This window comes from Rhea americana, unplaced genomic scaffold, assembly GCF_003343005.1.
Source record: "Rhea americana isolate MKP2758 unplaced genomic scaffold, rheAme1 scaffold_321, whole genome shotgun sequence".
NCBI lineage: Eukaryota > Metazoa > Chordata > Aves > Rheiformes > Rheidae > Rhea > Rhea americana.
Window position 1 is genome coordinate 23,359 of NW_028186448.1, and position 18,141 is coordinate 41,499.

At 60.5% G+C, this 18,141-nt stretch overlaps 1 protein-coding gene across 1 annotated transcript in view; it reads left to right on the plus strand.

The window, feature by feature from the left end:
- The first annotated feature begins 6 nt into the window (after positions 1-6).
- Positions 7-18,141, plus strand: part of GRM4 (glutamate metabotropic receptor 4) — a 32,107-nt gene continuing 13,972 nt past the window's right edge. The window contains exons 1-5 of the mRNA XM_085310592.1: positions 7-583; positions 6,146-6,362; positions 13,303-13,438; positions 14,575-14,729; positions 15,038-15,178. Coding sequence (XP_085166718.1) covers positions 56-583; positions 6,146-6,362; positions 13,303-13,438; positions 14,575-14,729; positions 15,038-15,178 — 1,177 coding nt within the window. The 5' untranslated portion in view covers positions 7-55. The remainder of the gene's footprint in view (positions 584-6,145; positions 6,363-13,302; positions 13,439-14,574; positions 14,730-15,037; positions 15,179-18,141) is intronic.

The following is an 18,141-nucleotide window of genomic DNA, read 5'->3' on the forward strand; positions in this document are numbered from 1 at the left end:
GCCGCCTGGCCGCGGGCTTTCGGGCTGCGCTCTGCGTCCCCGCACGGCTTCGGCGATGAGCGGGCGGCGCGGCGGCGACCCGCGCATGGGGCGTCTCTCCTTCTGCCTCCTGCTGAGCGCCTGGAGCTGGGGCTGGGCGCCCGTGGGCGCCGCCAAGCCCAAGGGCCAGGGCTACCCGCACATGAACTCCATCCGCATCGACGGGGACATCACGCTCGGGGGGCTCTTCCCCGTGCACGGCCGCGGCTCGGAGGGCAAGGCCTGCGGGGAGCTGAAGAAGGAGAAGGGCATCCACCGCCTGGAGGCCATGCTCTTCGCCCTGGACCGCATCAACAACGACCCCGAGCTGCTGCCCAACATCACGCTGGGCGCCCGCATCCTGGACACGTGCTCCCGCGACACGCACGCCCTGGAGCAGTCGCTGACCTTCGTGCAGGCGCTCATCGAGAAGGACAGCACCGAGGTGCGGTGCGTCAACGGCGGGCCGCCCATCATCACCAAGCCCGAGCGCGTGGTCGGCGTCATCGGCGCCTCGGGCAGCTCCGTCTCCATCATGGTGGCCAACATCCTGCGGCTCTTCAAGGTACGCCGGCTCCCCGGGGGTCCCCGCTCCTCCTCCTTGAAATCGCGTTACCGTTCCCGGCGACGCGCGAGAGGGCTATTCAATAATTAAAATAATAGAAATTAAAGGGAGCGGGAGGAACTTAAAAGCCATTTGCCAAAACAAAAAAGATTGAGCGCTCGCTTCGGGGAGGAGGAGGAGGAGGAGGAGGAGGGAGGCAGGCGAATGGCAGCTGGAGGAGTGGAGGTAACTAAACCCTTTTGGGTTTTTATCCCTTTTTTTTCCCCTCCTCTCAAGGCTTTTCGTTTTCACCTCCCCCAGTTTTGCTCCGTGGGCAAAGCGGCCGCGATCGGCGCGGGAAGGAGGCAGCGGCCGCGGGAGCCGGGGCGAGGAGGCGCCGCGGGAGCCGGGCGGCCGCCCCGCGCGCTCCCCGGGACCCCCAGCTCCGGGCTGGCCCCCCCTCCCCCCCGGAGGGCGAAGCACAGCCGGGCCGGACAGCCGTGGCCTTTTCGCTATTCAAATAGCGGATTTAGGGCATGGATGTGCTTAAAATAAGGCAACTTCCATCCCGCGCCGCTGCTGACCTTTAAGCGCGGGCGCCTCCGCTCCCGAGCTCGGCTCCGCGCTTGCCTCGCGCGCGCCGTCGTCTTTTCCCGTCCCCCGGAGCGTCGACCCTGGCTCCGGGGCCGGAGCCGGMGATTCGGCTCCCGCCTTGCCCGTTGTCCCGGGAGGGCAGCGGTGCCCGCGTGCCGTGCAGCCCTGTCCGGCCTTGCGCCCCCCGTTAAACCCCCCGTTAAAGCCAGGCGCTGCCGGGCTCCACGGCACGGCCCCTCCCGGCTGGATCGGCGGAAAGGCCTGGCCCAGCCCCGGCGTGGGTTTTGTCGCTCCCGCTTGACATAAATAAATAACGTGTCCTTCGTCAGCCGCCTAATTAAAGCCGTACATCAGCGGAGCAACTTGCAGATGCGGCAGCTGCTGCCCGAGCCCGTTTCATTGCTCCTTGCAGCTCCACGGGCAGCAAAACCTTCCCCAAATCCTGCTGCTTCTCGCGGGGATTATTAAGGCAAATTGCAACTGCCCGGCTCCCCCAGGGCTGAGCCTGGGGCTCGGCGAGGAAGAGCAGGAGGCCGAAGGCCAGGGAGGAGCGTGGGGCTGGCGCGTGCGGCAGAGCTCTCGGCTGTGCCGGGGGCTGGTTTTGCAGCAGGGAGGATGCAACCGCTTTGCCTGCCCTGTGCAATACTACCCCGCTTTCAGCTGGGGAAACTGAGGCACGGRGAGCCCGGCGGCTGCCCGAGGGCACCCAGGGGGTCGGGAGCAAAGCAGGCAGCGGCATCCGCATCCCCGCAGGGCTCGGGAGTCGGCGTGGTGAAGCGCGGGGAAGGAGGGTGATTTCTTGATCTGCATTTTGCTTACGAACGAGGACGAGCGCTGATCTGCAAATCACGTTTGCTCTCGCACGCTCCCTTTCGCTCCCGCTCCCTCTGCTCCTCTTATCTCCGGTAATTCCTCTAAGCCGGCATCAAAACCGCTCCCGTGCCTTCAGCAATCCTCCTGGACTCCGAGCCGGCCCCGGGGCCGGGCCGGGCAGCGGGATGGGTGCCGCGGCGCGCTCTCCTCCCAGCCCACCTTACGGCCGGCGTCGAGTCAAGCCCCTCGTTCCTGCAGCCCCTGCRGTTTAGTTCGCTCCCCCTAATTAAAAGCTCCCGTCCAAACAGCTCCATGAGGGAAATTCTAATTAAATCAATTCCATCTTGTTCGTGAACCGAAGGTTTTGCATAAAGATAAGCGTGAAATTAATAATTAGGTGGAGGAAATTGGCTGCTCCCAACCCCRTTTCTGGCGCGTGGCTCCCTGCCCTGCCTCTGCGCGGGCTGTCGGGGCCGGGAGCCCCCCTTTCCCGGGATGCTCCCGGCCCGCGCGCGGCCCTGGCCGTGCAACAGCTACGGGAACCGGCGGTGCGGAGCTGAGGCCGCGTCAGCCCTGAGCTGGGTGGAAACGGGCTGTAGTTGCCACCTCGAGGACGTTTYTGCACAAAAAGAGCTTCCAAGGGACCCGCTCTGGGGCCCTGCGGCCACTTTTTGTCTTCCCTTTTAAGGTCCCCCGTTTGGTTTTTCGGCTCCTTTCCTCCCGGCTGATCACGCTGATGCTCAAATTGATAGTTGAGGTTGGAGCATCGCATCCCTGCAAGCCTCAGCTGGGGGCCGCGGCGCAACTGCCGCCTTTGTCTAATCCTCGCCAATCTGAAATGGATTCCGTTAAATTGGTGCCTTCCACTGTTATTAAAGAAAACGCTGTATTAGCTCATACGCTGGCAGTGATGAAACGTGTATGAAATCAAGGTGCTTTTGCAGCGGAGCTGTCAGGAGAGCGTTTTGGTTTGAAGACGCGGAGCCGCTCGTGGCGAGCCTGCCYGCCGGGGTCCGGAGGAGCGGGATTACGCCCCAGCCTGGCCCTCGCCCTGAGGGACGTTTCCCGAGGTTGGGGGTGTTTCTGAGCGATTGCGACTCTGCTTTYCTGCACAACATTAGGCAGGAGGTGGGTTTTTCCGCAGTGTTTCTCTCCTGATCTGGAAGAGACACCGGCAGCAGGGAATTGAGGGCTGATCTCAGCGATTTCCCCACCAAAACCTTGCTATTTTGCCCAGGCTGGTGGGGATGGACGAGCAGGGCAAGGCACCACCGGCCCCGCGGGAGCCGGGTTGCTGCACGGCGTCGCTGCGCGCTCGCTGGGGCTCGTGCAGGTGCCCAAATGCACGAGCGAGCTATTTTTCCAGCTCCCCTTCTATCCTCTTTCTTTCGAAGAACCTTGAATTCCCTGCCTGCATTTTGCTTTTATGGACCTAAAAGGACTTTTGTCTTTTATCTGAGAAAATAGCTGGTGCAGTGAGTTGAGCTATTGTAGACCAGGAGATCAAAAAGGCGGAGAGGGGAAAAAGGCAGAAGACGACTATAAAACAGTCATTTGGGAACTGATATTTTATTCTYGCTTCCATCCAAGGCGGTGTGGAGAGAGGCAGAGAAAAGCTCTTTCTGTTTGTTTATTAAAATGCAGCTTCCAGTTCATAGCCTAGAGATCAACAGGTATTTTCTAGGCTTTGGTTTCAAATGGGCTGGGAATAGCGAGCTCTGCCGCCCGAGCGCTGCCGCCGTGCCGGTGGGGCGTCGCGGACGCCCCGGCCACGCTCTCCAGTGCTGCCCTGAAGCCAGACTGTGTCCAGGAGAGCTGGCGGTCAATCCAGATGTGCATCTCCACGGTCGAATCCAGATGTGCCCCCATACTGCCAAATTCAGACGTGCAACGCATGGGGCTGGATCCAGATGTGCACCCATTGGGGCTGGATCCAGATGTGCACGCCAGCCAGCGCCTGCGAGCCCATCCGCTGCGCTCTGCCTGCCCGAGTCGCTGCCCCCAGCTCCCTGCTGCTGAAGCACGGACGCATTTAAACTTAACCACTTTGCAGAGAAAAAATCATTGGCTTTGACGGATGTCCTCTGGAAAGGCAGGTCCGCGTGGAGCGTGGCTCCTGCCAAGAACATACAGTTTTCATCCCAATCATGACTTGTTTCCTTGCTCGATGGCCGGTTGGGGACCGCGYGCTTCCAGGATGTGTTGCTTCGGGGATGCTGGCTAGCAGATTGCCCCAGCTGCTGCCAGCATCCCTGCGTGGAGGTGTCGGCTCTGCAGCGGGAGGCCTGGAAGCGTCTCCAGCTCGGAGCCGCGGGCCGCGCGCTAGAGGCAGGAGGGCATCGTTTTTCCTTTCTTTCCACCTCGTCAAACTTGGGAGCGCGATGCTTGCGGCAAAGCGCGGGGTGCTTCGGACTGCGGAGCCCAACCCGGAGCCGCGCGGCCAGCGGAGCGATGGGGTTTTGCAGAGGACACGGTGTCTCTGACCTCCCCCGTGCCCTTCCTTGTGCACAGATTCCCCAAATACCCCCAAATCTCCTCCTTTCCTGGGCCGCTTTTCCTGCTGTCGCGTGGGCACGCCAGCCTCTCCGTGCGCCGTGTCCACCCCAAGCCTCGCGGCCGTCTCCTGGCAGCCCCGCTTCCAGCGCCTCTGCAAGTGAGGCGGGGAGAAGGGAAGGAGAAAAGGCGCAGAGCAGCCTCCCCCTTCCCTCCCCAGGATGAATGATCRCTAGGCGGGCGCCTCGCGCGCTGAGCAGAATTTTAATCATGTCTCGTGCACCAGCTCCCGGTCACAGATAGCCCAYGAGCAGATTGCAGCCCCTTGGAAGGAGCACAAAGCAGATTGTCACCGAGAATAATCCCATTTGTGCCGTGATGGAGATTCCTTCCTTCTCCTCTCCCATTCCTTTTGCTTCTCTCCTTGTTTTCATCTTGCATTTTTGCAGGTAGTTAGAGGAGCGGCCGCTCCTTTCCAAGGGCCTTTTAGCATTCAGGTGGAGTTGTGGCTTTATAATGCCGGTATGGAACTTAATGGAGAGAGAGAGAGAGAGACTGGAGTGGAAGAGGGGAGAATAACAGAGAAATAAGGGCAAAACTGAGATGCAGCCTGGGAACGGCCTGGGAGCCAGAGCACGAGCAGAGGCAGATGGGGGTACWGGACATTACTGGGTTGGAGCAGGATTTACCCAGGGAAGTGCCACAGTGAATCACAGTCGTTAGATGCCAGGTAAAATTTTGGGYTCCCACAGCTGGGCTGCTTGATCCTCTAATGCTCTCCAGGACCATCTCCCCCGAGCCCCCTGCATCCCCCAGGCCTCCCCTTTGGTGCTGATTAAGCTAATTGCTTAATGCAGGMGCTGTGATTGCTCAGGCTGGCTGCAGCCGGGGCTGATTTAAGCATCCTGCACTAGCCCAGACCCCCACCCCGGAGAGGGGCTGGGACCAGGGCTGTTCTGGGCTGTTCCTGCCCCGTTTGCTGTGTGCCGGCTCCGAGCAGACTTGTTACCGTCCCTGCAGCGCCGCCGCCTTTCAGCTGCGYTGAGGCTGCCCCTTTGCAGCCTGGCTGAGCTCCAGCCCCTGCGATCGTATCGCTGCTTAACTCAAAACCTCGCCCGCGCTTTTGGCGGGGAGGGGGGCCGCTGCCGAGATGGGGCAGGCGCCCGCGGCGGAGGGCATCGCTCGGCCCGGCAGCTTCAGGCTGGTGGGGAGAACCTGGGCTTGATAGCTTAACAAGCCCTTTCCATCTTGAAGATGAATGAACGTCTGCGGTGTGTTTTGGAGAGGCAGAGCGCRGTGTGAGTGGTAAGCGTGGCACGATCCCCTGGTGCTAAATCATCCTAATGCAATATTCAAGGTGCRGCAGCTCCGATTAATTTAAAAACCTTATTTCTGGCTCGCCCGCCCGGCGTCGCAGGGCTCGGCCCGGGGCCGGTTGTGCCTGCCCTCCGCGGGGTCGGCGTCTGCTGGACGGTTGGGGCCGTGCCCTCCGGGGCGGCAGGGAGGTTTTCTTTGGTTTCTCCTGTGTCCGTTGCGTTCGGTGCTCGGCAAACCCATCCGGAGCCCCTGTTGTTTTGCGTCCCGCTCGGTGGGGTGTCCCATGGCAGGTGGTCCCTGCCCGATGGCTTCTCCTGATGCCTGGGACCTTCTCCTGATGCCTCTCCCCTCCTGCTTCCTCTGCAGATCCCCCAGATCAGCTAYGCCTCCACCGCGCCGGACCTGAGCGACAACAGCCGCTACGACTTCTTCTCGCGGGTCGTCCCCTCCGACACCTACCAGGCCCAAGCCATGGTGGACATCGTCAAAGCCCTCAAGTGGAACTACGTCTCCACCTTGGCCTCCGAGGGCAGCTACGGCGAGAGCGGTGTGGAGGCCTTCATCCAGAAGTCCAGGGAGGATGGTGAGCGGGTTCCCCCCTACCCTGGCATCATGAGGCTGGAGGGGGAATTGCAGCTGGGTCTCTCCCAGCTTGTCTGGTGCTGGTGGGATGGAGGGTGACGTGTGGCTGGGCCCCTTGGTAGGAGCTGGGCATGGGCTGGGGTGTGCAGCTGGGTTTTTTCCACCAAAGGCTGGCGTGGGCTCTGCATTATGGGTGCCAAGACCTATTTTGGGGAGACAGTGGCAGCAAAGCAGCCTGTGCAGCACCGCTTGCATGGGCTGAATCAGCAGATAACTTGGCCGGGCGTCTCCAGGTGCTGGTCCTGTGGCCTCCACGTGGAGGGCAACAGGGAAGTCCCTGGCCGCAATYGGGGTCAGCGATCCAAAGCTGCCTCCGATCCGGAGGGTCGGCTGGGTTGTTGCTGCTGGTCGCTGTCCGAAAGCGTTTCGAGATCCTGCTCCTTGCTTGCAAAGAGGCTTTGAGCCTGCTGGGCTGGCGCCTGCCTAACGCCCTCCCTTTGCAGTACCGAGCTGGGCACGTTCCAGAAGAAACGACTTTTACAAATACTCCTAGGTTTTAACAGAAAATCAAGTTGGCACCGGCGCGCGCTTCACCCAATTTTAGCAGAATTATCCCTGAGGGCAGRTGCTTTAACTTGTCTGGAGGCTTTGGACAGGCTGAAAGCCTGTGCTCAGCAAAAACTCTTGGCGCGGATTTGTCTGGAGCCAGARAGCGTTTCGCTGACGGACGTGCGCGGGGGCTTAGGGGGGATTAGCGGGACCGGGCGCCCCGGCGCAGCGGGACACGCTGCACCCCGGCGGGGCTCGCGGCACCCGGGTCCCGGCCGGAGCCGCCGCCGCCGGCATGGAAGGGGACGTGCTGGGGTCCCCCCTCGCTCCGGCGTTTCTCTCCATCGTGCACGCCGAAGGAGACGGCAGCTAAAGAGTGTCAAAGGCAGTTAAAATCCTGCGGCGCACAGGCTGCTGCCTATTACTGGCTTAACTGTATCCGAATGGCACATTAAATTCTGGCAAAATCGGTGGGACACCAGCCTATCTGGAGCTCGTCAAACTGCGTTATGGCCTTATAAATGGATAAAGGGAATAAAAACTTCTAGGTGACGAGCTCCTAATCAAAGCCCTATAAATAGGAGCAGTGTTAATTCTGTCTCTCCCGCCCGCCGCTCTGCTTTTAATATGCATCTGGGTCTTCAACCTGGGATCGCTGCTCTTCATTTTTTTTTTTTTTTTTTTAACTTGAAAAGTAAAATCTGCCCGCGGGCAGGAGGTGGGTGCTGGGGTCTGGGGCCGTGCGTGCAGTGCCGGGACCCGGGTGCGCGCCGCGGTGCAGCTGCGTTTGCCGGGAGCGACCGCGGTGCAGGAGCGTGCGCGTGTCCGCAGCGGCGAGGGAGAGCGGGCGCCGGGGCGCAGGGCTGCTGGCGACGGTTAGTGCCCGGTTATATTGCTCCGACACCAGCTCAGCTGTGAGCCCCGCCGGGTGCGGGGATGCTGACTGCAGCCCCAGCCGGCTGGCGGCGGTAACGTGATTCATCCGACGATAAGAGGAACGAAAGGCAAAGCAATCTCTTCTTTTTTGGGGGAAAATCCATGCAAAACGACGCCGTCGCCACCAGCAGAGCCGCGCTCGCCCGCCGACCTACCGCAGAAATTGCAGCGTGAAGGAGCGTGTTTGGGGTCCACGTGCTTGCGTATTAACCTGGAGCTGAGGCAGTCCTGTAATTTGTGTAGCCACGTAACCTGACGATTATGTGCATTAGTGATAATTTAGTTATCAAAAAGCATAATTCCACTGTAATTGCAGTGGAACAGCAGTGTAAGTGCAGTTGGCGCGTTATYGGCAATAACTCTATTTCCCCGCTTGAGCTGCAGCAATCTGCTTATTTACGGGGATATCATACATCAAATTTAGTGGGGAGTGCCGGGCTTTGGGGATGCAGCTCTCGCTTAGCACCTGCRTGAGGGAACGGGGGAAGGATTGGACATTTTTTTGTTCTTTTTTYYTWWTTTTTTTTCCCTTTAAGCGTGTTTATATTTTTATATTTGCCTGGCTCTCATTTGCGCTAATCCAGCAGTGCAATTTTTTTTGGCTTAGAGGTGCCTTCAGACCACTGGTGTGGTGCAAAGGGGCTTCAGCGATGGCCCTGGCTATCTCGTGGTGCGTTTTCCCACGCTCGGTGYGTGTAGCATCGCTCTGCTTCGCTTTTCACGCCAAGCCCAAGTCTTCGGAGCCGCTTTTTATTGCCGTAGGGCAATAACGCTCGTTGCTGCAGGTAGCAGCATCGCAAAATGTTTTGTCTGCGAAAGGATGAATTTTGGCTGGTCTTTGAGCGTTGTAAATTTTTGCTCTCCGCCGGAGCGTGCCGGGACGGCGGCGGTGGCGAGCCGTGTTCGCAGCGGGGCCTGTCTCCAGCTCCCCGTGCGGGAGCCCGGGCAGCGGCAGCGCTGCGGGGAGCGGATGCACCTCCGGCTCCGCCGGCGAGCGCTTCGACACGGAGCCTCAGGCTGACGTTTCCGCACCGTAAGCGGTGCGCGCGGCACACTCGGCCGCGCGTTGTAGTGTGCGGCCCCCTGCTCTCTGCCGAGGGTAATATTTCTAGCCAAGCGCCGGACTCCTTAGTCGTGTGCCTGGATCGATTTTTACGCTGTCGTTTCCTCCCTCTAGTGCTTTCCCCCTCGCTGAGCTTTGGTTAAGGGGCCGGTGCGCGCTGGGGACRCGCGGCAGCGGCCTCGCCGGGCTCCCGGGCCGCTCCTGGTGCGGGGCTGCGCTGCCGCCGCGGCGAAACCAGCAGCCCGCTGCAAGCGCCCTGCTGCTGCTGAGAAAAGATTCAGGCCCCCGACCGTGGCGCAACGCTTCCTCTGCAGGCCAGGAGACGGCGGGGAGAGGCTGCAAAACCTTCTCTAAAACCTTAAAAATCCCCAAGCGTCCCGGTTCTTCCCAGCCCTGGGCTGCAGGGGGAAGGAGAAGCCGCCCCGAGGGGCAGGAKGGACGGAGCTGGGAAGTTCGGCTCGGTGCGTCCCGGGTCGGGTCGTTAGCAGAAGACCCTCCCCGTGCACGTACRGCCTGTCATGACCCACGTGAGAAATACGGATTTCGAGCGTGTCTGGTTTCCACCACCCAGATGTGCTGAAACCTCACAGCGCCTCTGCACCGCACTGCAGCCTGCTGCTCCCAAACTTTCCGCCCAGGGCTCTGGATTTCAGCCGAGCGAAGGCCCTTTTTTCTTTTCTTTTTTTGTTTTTTCCCCTCTCCTATCTTTTCCCCATTGCAAATTCATTAATTACTGATTTAGGCCGGCAATGCAAGCCACTGAAAAGCAGCCAAAAATCACTCAGATTCATGGCATCTGATGAGATTTCAGAACCGAAGAGCAGCGGCTGAAGCGGCGCCGGGGCGGGCGGCACGTGCCAGCAGCCTCCGGCGAGGGGAGCGGGCGCCGGCGAGCCCCCGCCAGCCTTCCCCGAGCTGCCGAGGCGCCTCGDAGCCTCCCCGGCCGCAGGGGGCAATTAAGGCTTGGGAGTCTAATTGAAATGGCCTCGTTCAGGAAGGCGAAGGGGATGGGGGGGGCGGCGAAGGCGGCTCCGGCGCTGGGGGCTCCCGGCTTGGTGCTGAGCCCCCCCGGCCACGCGGCGAAGCGTTGCCTGATCCACGGCGCCCGCAAAAGCTTATTACCCGGCTGCAAGCGAGAGGGCACTTGAGCGGCCGCGCTCCCGCCGAGCCCCTGACCGCGGGCATTAAACCCTGACCCGTGTCTGACAACACGCGTTAACCCCCCCCCTTAACGAGGCCAGTGCTCTTAACGAGGCTGCAAGGCTCAGTCGGGCCGCGGCACGGCCGCGGGGATGTGCTGGCATCAGTTGCCCCTGCCGCACTGGGTGCAGGTTTTGGCTCTGGGGCTGAATAGAGATTTTTTTTATTATTATTATTTTTTAATCCTTTTTTTTTAGGGGGGCTCCGCAGACTGCACCACCCTCCTTCAGCAGCTTGCTCGTGGCACACGCGATTTCTTGCCTGAGCATCCTAAAACTGGGGCTAGGTCTCTGGGCTCTCCTCCGGCAGCCGCCTGGAGGGTGCTTCCCTGCTCCCATACCRTTGCTCCTCTTGAGCCGCCCCCCAAAGCTGGGGGAGAAAAGGCCGCCGTGGCGCAGCGGGGGGCTGGGAGCGATGATCTGGGGCTGCGAGATTGATCTGGCCATGTGCAAGGCCAGATTTTGTCCTGCCACCTGTCGGTCTCATTCCCTGTGATCTTTCTTCTGGCCTCTTGGACATCTTTGCCTTTAATCTTGCCCAGGGATTTCATCAACCTGCTGATGACCTCTTTTTCCAGACCGTTAATTAAGAAGTTAAAGCTATTAAGAGGTGGCTTTGCAGGTGGCTGGGTGGAGGGAGGCATTGCGATGTCTTCAGGGCTTCCAGACCCAGGAGCCCTTCCGCCTGCGTTGGTTTTGAATATTCCCTGTGGAGCACAGGGAGCCTCGGTTATCCTCGACGACCCGTGGACGGACCCGTGGGCTTCTCCTCGTGAAGGCGCAGGCCGTGCGGGCAGGAGCGTTTCCCCCGCGGCGGGTGGCCCTGTAGGTGCAGGGGGTGGGAGGTCTCGGAGGAGACCTGCTGCACCCCGCGTGACGGGGAAGCGGGTCGCATCCTCCTTCCTTCGCTTACGGCCGTGCACGCGAAGAGGAGGTGTCCACGCTCTTGGTTTCATCCTCAGCCTTGCAAGCTCGAAGCTCCTGCTCATGGAGCCTGTTCCCATGGAGTAGATGAACCTCTCATCCCGGGACGCCTGTGTTCTTCCTTGGAGCTGTTTTCTCCTTGCGTCCAGCCCGCTGGTGGCATTTGCTTTTCAAGCATTTCCCTCCTGCAGTCCGGGCTCCCTCCAGCTCCCGGCTTTCGGGCGGGCTTGGTGCTCGCTGGTCTTGCACAGCTCCCCGGCCAGGGCGCCCGCGTCCCATTTGTCCCGCTCGCTGCTCTCCAGCGCCGTGTTAACAAGATCTTCRTTACGTGCTAATTGCTCGTATCCCCTTTTTTTGTTACCTCCCTCGTTAGTTTGATTTAACAGAGCTGCTGAGTAATTCGGCCGTTTCCRACTTGCCATCGATTTAGTCTCCTCTCGTGCTTATTTACGGGGCTGTCTCTTCTGCTGCCTCCGCTTTGCGCGCGTACGAGGAGCGAGCCCTCGCCTCRAGAGCTCGCCCGGCCTGGCTGGGTTTCTTGCAGCGTTTATAACKTTTCTCCGGCAGCCCGCTTTTGCCGCGACCTCCTCTCGGCGCAGCGGGCCGCGGCGCGGTGCGGGYGGGGGTTTGCGCTAGCTTCGGCGCACGTGCGCGCTCCCCAGCGCGCCTGCGTGCGCTGGGGGTTTTGGAAGGCTCTCGTGTTTGCAAACTGCTGCTTATGTTGGTTTTGCTCCTGTTATTGCCATGGGAACTGTAATTAAGCTGCAAGGGCTCCTTAGCCGGAGCCGGCGGCGGCTCAGCCGGTGCTGGTCCGGCGGCAGCCCCCGGCTCGGCGGTGGCCGACGGGATGAGCCCTGTCCTGCCGGCGCCGCCTTGCTCGCCTGAGCTGTCTGTCCTGGAGTCTCTTTATCCAGCTCCCTCCTCTCCATCCATCTGCTTCCCCATATGGGAAACAAACATAAAATTGGCTCCATTTCTTCCTGTACAAGTGCGGAGGGGGAATCTTATCGCGTCTGGCTGCGCAGGGGATGCGACGCGAGCTCTGCCCGGGAGCGCCGAGACGTGGCTCTAGTTCCTGCCCCTGCGCACCCTTGGGCAGGACCCTCCTTTTCGGGCCCTTCCCGAGCGCTCCCGCGCCGCCCCCCGGGGCGTCTGGGCATGCAGCGGCCGCGGGCTCCTGGCCTGTCCCCGTCCCGGCCTCGTCCTGCTCTGCTCCGGGGCTGTGATCTGGGAAATCTCTTCCTGCCACGGTAGCTGTGCACTAATTAGTCTGACCTTTGCTTAAGCAGGGATCTTCCAGTGGCAGGCGAGGTATCAGCCGTGTCATTTACTATGCAAATTGAGACCATCAATTACATCCAGAAGGTCTTGCAATGTTTAATTTTCTGTCCCGTTTCTCGCTTTTTTTTTTTTTTTTTTTTTTATTGGCGTCTGCGAAAGCGCTGGAGCGAGAAGCGCCGGCTTTYGCAGAGCCGGGGAGCTGGACGCCGGGCGCGCTGCGGCCGTGCGGTTCCTCCTCCGGTTGCCAGCTCCCCCACTGCTCCCCCCTCCCCATTTAATTTTAATGAGCTGCTTTTGCAGATGCCCTGTGGCCTGTTTGGGGATCAGCCTGCAGGGCTCTTCCCTGGTTTCCCGTGCACGGGCACCTTTAGCCGTGGCGAAGAAGAGGTGCCGAGCGGGGAATCAGGCCAGCTGCTGCAGGGAATGCGATAAACCCCCGTGGCGGGTGCTGCTCCCTCGCACCTCGTGTTGCTGCAAGTCCCCGGGCTTGGGCTAGGACTGCAGCCCGTCGTCCCCGTTTCCTAAGGGTTATTTTCTCCGCTGTTTGACTTCCGCGCGAGCAGAGCCCTTTGCGAAAGCGGCCGCGCTCCCCTTGGCGCGGGCGAGCGCCGTGGCTATGGCTGGAGACGACGGATGATCAAAGCAGGGGGTGGGAAGCAGAGATTAGCTCCTGCGCCGCGGGATGGGAGGGAGCGAGCGACACGCGGGAGGGCTGACGCTCCGGGGGGAAAGGAGGGGTGATGGCAGCGACCTGGGGGAGGAGGCGTAACGGGAAGAGCCGAGCTCCTCCCGGGAAGGTGCCCAGAGGGCTCGCCGGCGGGAAGGGGAAGATGCGCTGGAAGGCTTCGGGCTGGGATCGGAGCCCTGGTCCGGAGCGCCCCGACGGCTCGGTGCCTGCCGGGGGAGCCGGGCACGTGGGCCGTCCCCGGGGCCCGTGGGGCGGCGGAGGAGCTGGGGGGTCTCAGGGCCAGGGCGCTCTCTTCCCGCAGGGGGGGTGTGCGTGGCCCAGTCCGTGAAGATCCCGCGGGAACCCAAGGCGGGAGAGTTCGACAAGATCATCCGCCGCCTCCTGGAGACCTCGCACGCGCGGGCCATCATCATCTTCGCCAACGAGGACGACATCAGGTGCGGAGGAGAGGCGGGGTGGAGGGACGCGCCGCAGGGTGCTGGGGCGCGTGGCGCTGGCGGCGGGAGCGGTTTCCAGCAGCGCAGAGCTCCGCTAGCAGCCGGAAGGATGGAAAATCAGCTCTGCACTGGCTTTGGAAACCCCTCGCTGCGCCCGGCCGGCGCCACGTCCCGCCTTGCCGGGCGGGCTCGGCCCCCGGCGCGGGCCGGAGCTCTCCTGCCGCGGCCGCGCTTCGAGGTGCCGAGCCGCACCGCGAGCCAAACGACRTCTCGCCGCTCCCCCTGTTTATGGAGTGGAATGATTCACGTGGAATTACCCTTGATTTCCTAAGTATCTAATTTATTAATCAGCAAACATTATGTAAATACGGGTAAACTGTGATTTTTAAATCAGTTTACATCAGATGYGCAAACGCTCCAAGTTTCTTTTTTCCCCTTCGTTAATAGAAACGTCTGCAAGCCTGACATTTATGCGAGTGTGTGTTGAGAAATGGGGGATTTACCTTGCTGTGCAAATGGCAGGCCCCGTTAACTGGGGCTTGTAAACATTTACCCATCCAAATAGGATTACAGCCCATTACCAGCCGTTCACACGCACCTCCCTGGCGCTGGGTTTAGCCTTTCCGGAGGGGCCTGGGTGCGGAGATTGCAGCTCTGCTCGGGGGACGCACGAGGATTTCTATCCCGAAATGCACGGGGCCCGGCGCCGCTATCCGGACTTGACGCGCTCGGCGCCGCGTGTCGGAGGCGTGAGTCGTGAACCCGCCTCTCGCCCAGGCGCCGGCCGGGGCGGCTGGCTCTCTCCGGTGGTTTGCCGCGGTGACCCGAGCTGCGAGCGCGCCCCGCGCTCTCCGGTGCTGCTGCTTCTCCTGCCTGCTGCAGCGTAACCTGATTTTTTCCTGATGTTGGGTAATTAAGGGGGAAATTCAATTACCAGTCAGCAAATATGCAAATAGGGCAGGAGAAGCTGCCTCGAAGAGCAGGCCGGGGAGGAGCGAGGGGGCCGGAGGCGGGCGGCGTGGGGCACTATCGAGCGAGGGTTGCGCCGGCGTGCAAAGGGCACCGAGCCCCTCTGCGGGGGGACGTCCCGCGGGCCGCTCTCCTCCCAGCACCTATTGCTGCTGCTCTCTCCGCAGAAGGGTGCTGGAGGCGGCCAAGAGGGCGAACCAGACGGGCCACTTCATCTGGATGGGCTCGGACAGCTGGGGCTCCAAAATCTCCCCGGTCCTGCACCTGGAGGAGGTGGCCGAGGGCTCCGTCACCATCCTGCCCAAGAGGGTGTCCGTCAAAGGTAAAGGGCTGGTGGGCTCGCTCGGCTCCCCTCTGGGCTTGGCGGTCCCCRGCCACGGCATCTCTCGAACCGCGGGGTATCTGCTATTAAAGGCTCTGCTTTCTCCTGTGGGTCCTCCCCAGCCCAGCTCAATGCTGGCAGCCTGCAGCTGCCCTTGCTTTCCCTTGGTGAGAGCTCGGACACGAACCCACCGCTCTTGGGCACCTCCCTGGCCCCGGACCCTCCTCCTTTGTTGATTTTTGGGCCCCACCTTGCTCCTCTCCTCCATCCTGGACATTTATCCCCTCCGTCCCCTCTTCCCTGGGCAGGTTTCGACCGCTACTTCTCCAGCAGGACGCTGGACAACAACCGTCGAAACATCTGGTTTGCCGAGTTTTGGGAGGAGAACTTCCACTGCAAGCTGAGCCGGCACGCGCTCAGGAAGGGCAGCAGCATCAAGAAGTGCACGAGTAAGGGCCCGCAGGATGCCGCGGGGAGCCGGGGCTCGTGGGCACGCGTCGAACGGGGTCCATGGGACAGCAAGCTGATGGCAGGGAGCCCAGGGTAGGCGTTAAAAACCTTTTGCTTGCTCTCCCCTTACGACCTTACAGCTCAGCCAGGTCAGCTCACGGCAGCTACGTGACCATCGAAGGCAACCTGGGTTTCGGGCTGAGCAAGGACCCAGGGATGCTCCGGAGCGGGGGCGAACGCCCCGGCGCCAGCTTTGCCTGCAGTCCATCGCAAGCCATGTTGCTGCTGCGCTCCTGTGCAGTTCCAAGCGGGGAACGGGGCATCCTTGGGCACCTTGGCCCTGGTAGAGCCAGAGCATCTGGCACCCTCCTTAAGCAACMTGGGGCATTTTTAGCCACTTCCAGCTAGAAGAGACTTGGAGAGATTAATGCAGTAAACAAAGCAAATAGGAAATCTGTCTTGCTGACAGCACGGCTGCCGAGGTGATGGTTGGAGGCTCAAGGAGGTGACATGTTTACTGAGAGATTGCAGAGATTTACTACCTGCCTGGCACTGGCTGAAGACAGATAAGGATGTGGTGGCCCTCAGCCTGCGATGTGGCAGGAGGGTTAGGTTTGGGGGTTAGGTTTAGCTCAGTTGGTTAGAGCATGGTGCTAATAATGCCAAGGTCGTGGGTTCGATCCCCATAGGGCACTCGCTTGAGAGTTGAACTAGATGGTCTCCAGAGGTCCCTTCCGACCTTACCAATGATTCTAGGACTTGGGGACAGCTGCACATCCCCAAGTCCCTGACCAAGGGATGGTAGTGTAACCCTCACTGTCAGAGGGCAGATAGGCATGGCCCTGCTTTTGGCAATGCCCAGGTGATGTGCTAGGGTGTCAGCACCCATGGATGTCAAGGGATGTGTGTCCAGATGAGTTTGGCAGTTGTCAGATCTTGTTATACCTTTGCCAGATGCTGGGGCTCCTAATGATCAAACCTCCTAGTTTTTCCCCCCTTCTACTGCTGAGGACGAGAGGGATGGTGCTTCCCCATCCTCCCCTTGAAGGCATCTCCAAAAYGTTCAGCTGATGATCTGCGGAAACCTCTCTGGCCCCCGCAAGCATTCCTTAGAGCTGTGGCTTCCTGGTGTAGCCTCAYGCCTCCCACTTCAGTGGGAGTTTGGTCTTTGCTGGAGCAACGCTTTGCATTTGGCTTCAGCCTCAGCAGGCAGCGCRTTTGGGCTGTGCGAATGTTGCCTTGGCCCTTAGGTGCTTCAGCTGCCCTCCAGTAWGGGTTGACTCAACGGGGGTGGGAGAAGTGAGAGTGCTTTGTTTGCAAGCCTGCAATATCCTCCCAACACCAAGGGCAGTGCGTATGAGGAAGGGGCCGGTGCTGGGGCAGAAGCTGCAATTGCAGCAGAGGGCTCCTGAGAACTCGCACGTGTCCCTGCTCTCGGGGATCTTGCTGGCTCGCATTGGGAAATGCATGAGCAGGCCCTGCAAGCTGCTGATCGCTTCATCTTCATAATAATATAGCATTTAAATGAGCAATATTTCAGGGCTAGGGTGTTAGGGGAAGCAGCTGAAAGCATGACATGGCAAATGTCCTAGGAACTGTCTTTAAATTATCTGTATTTGTCAGTGAATAAATTATCTCCTGAATGTTTGCTTGGCAGATAAGCAGAGAGGGGAAATAGCGCACAGCTTAAAGGAAATGATYGTGCGCTCCTGCTTGGCAAGGTCGTGCAAAGACCCTGCTTGGCCCAGTTTTATAGTGGGAGTTGAACTGACCTCCTCGTTGAGCTTCAGGTTTGGGGAGAGCTCCAAGTGCCCGGAGAAACGCTGGCTTTTGCTTGCTTTTGCATCCCGAGCACCCAGAGCCAGGTTCCCTCGCCGACTGGGAGAGGTCGTGGCTCTCGTCTTGGCACAGAGACGACGAGGGCCCGGAGCTCGCCGGTGCGTGGGCTTTGGGGCGATTCCCGCTGGCGGCTCTGGCTGACGGCCGCCTTGCCCAGGCTGGGCGCAGTGGCGGGGTGCTCCGGGCTCTGCTGTGAAAGCCAGGCCTGTTGGCCTGGAAATCTGAGCTCGGAGGAGGAGAAGGATGGGGATGCCAGACCCAGCGAAGCTCAGCCACCTGGCAGGTGCATTGGAAATACAGTTTTCCCTGTATCCTAGGGCTAGAAACGCTCATTGGGGCTCCCCTGATGGGGATTGATTCGCTCCATGGGGAAACACTCTGCGTGGGTGGGATTTTGGCAGTGGGAGAAGCCCCCTGCTTCGAACCCCCACTCAGCCCGGGGTTGGGGACYTGGCCAACCTGTGCTCTTCGGAAGGGTGCTGCTAAGGTTCGGCTTCTGCTCTCTGCTGTTCTCCCTCATCCTCCTCCTCTCCTTCCTCCTTCTATCTTTTCTTTTTTATTTTTTTTCTTTTCCGTTTTGCTTCTTGTAAAGAAGCTTCCAGTTTTGCAGTGCTTAAAATCCAGGTCAATTCTGACGTGTGGCCAGCGAGGGCTGTGGGTTCTGCCGGGGGATTTTTGCTCTCCCTCCGCAGCAGTCGCTCTCACCTTCCTGCGAGCATCGAGGCGCTGCGCGGGGCTTGCGTTTCGGCTGGCTCCCGCAGTCCCCCCTGCTCTGGTTCAGCCCGGCTGCCTCGAGCAGGCTGCGAAGGATCCTGCCGGCTGCTGCTTCGTTAATAATTCGCACACGCGTCGCTGCGGCCGGGGAGGTGCCGGGGTGCCGTGCCGGGAGCTGGCGCCGGGGCTTGCGGGGGCGAGGGCAGGAGGACGATGTAACGCGCGTGCACGGAGCGTCCTCTCCTCCCGGCACGGGGCGGCTGGCTCTGCCAAGCCCTGCGGGTTTTTCTGGGAGAGCTAATTAATGGCCTTCGTTTTGCAGGGCTGGGCATTAACTCTGCTTTGAGACAGGGCTGGGGAAGTCTCGGCGCTCTCCCCTCTGCCAGACCAGGCTGCCAACAGGCAGGCG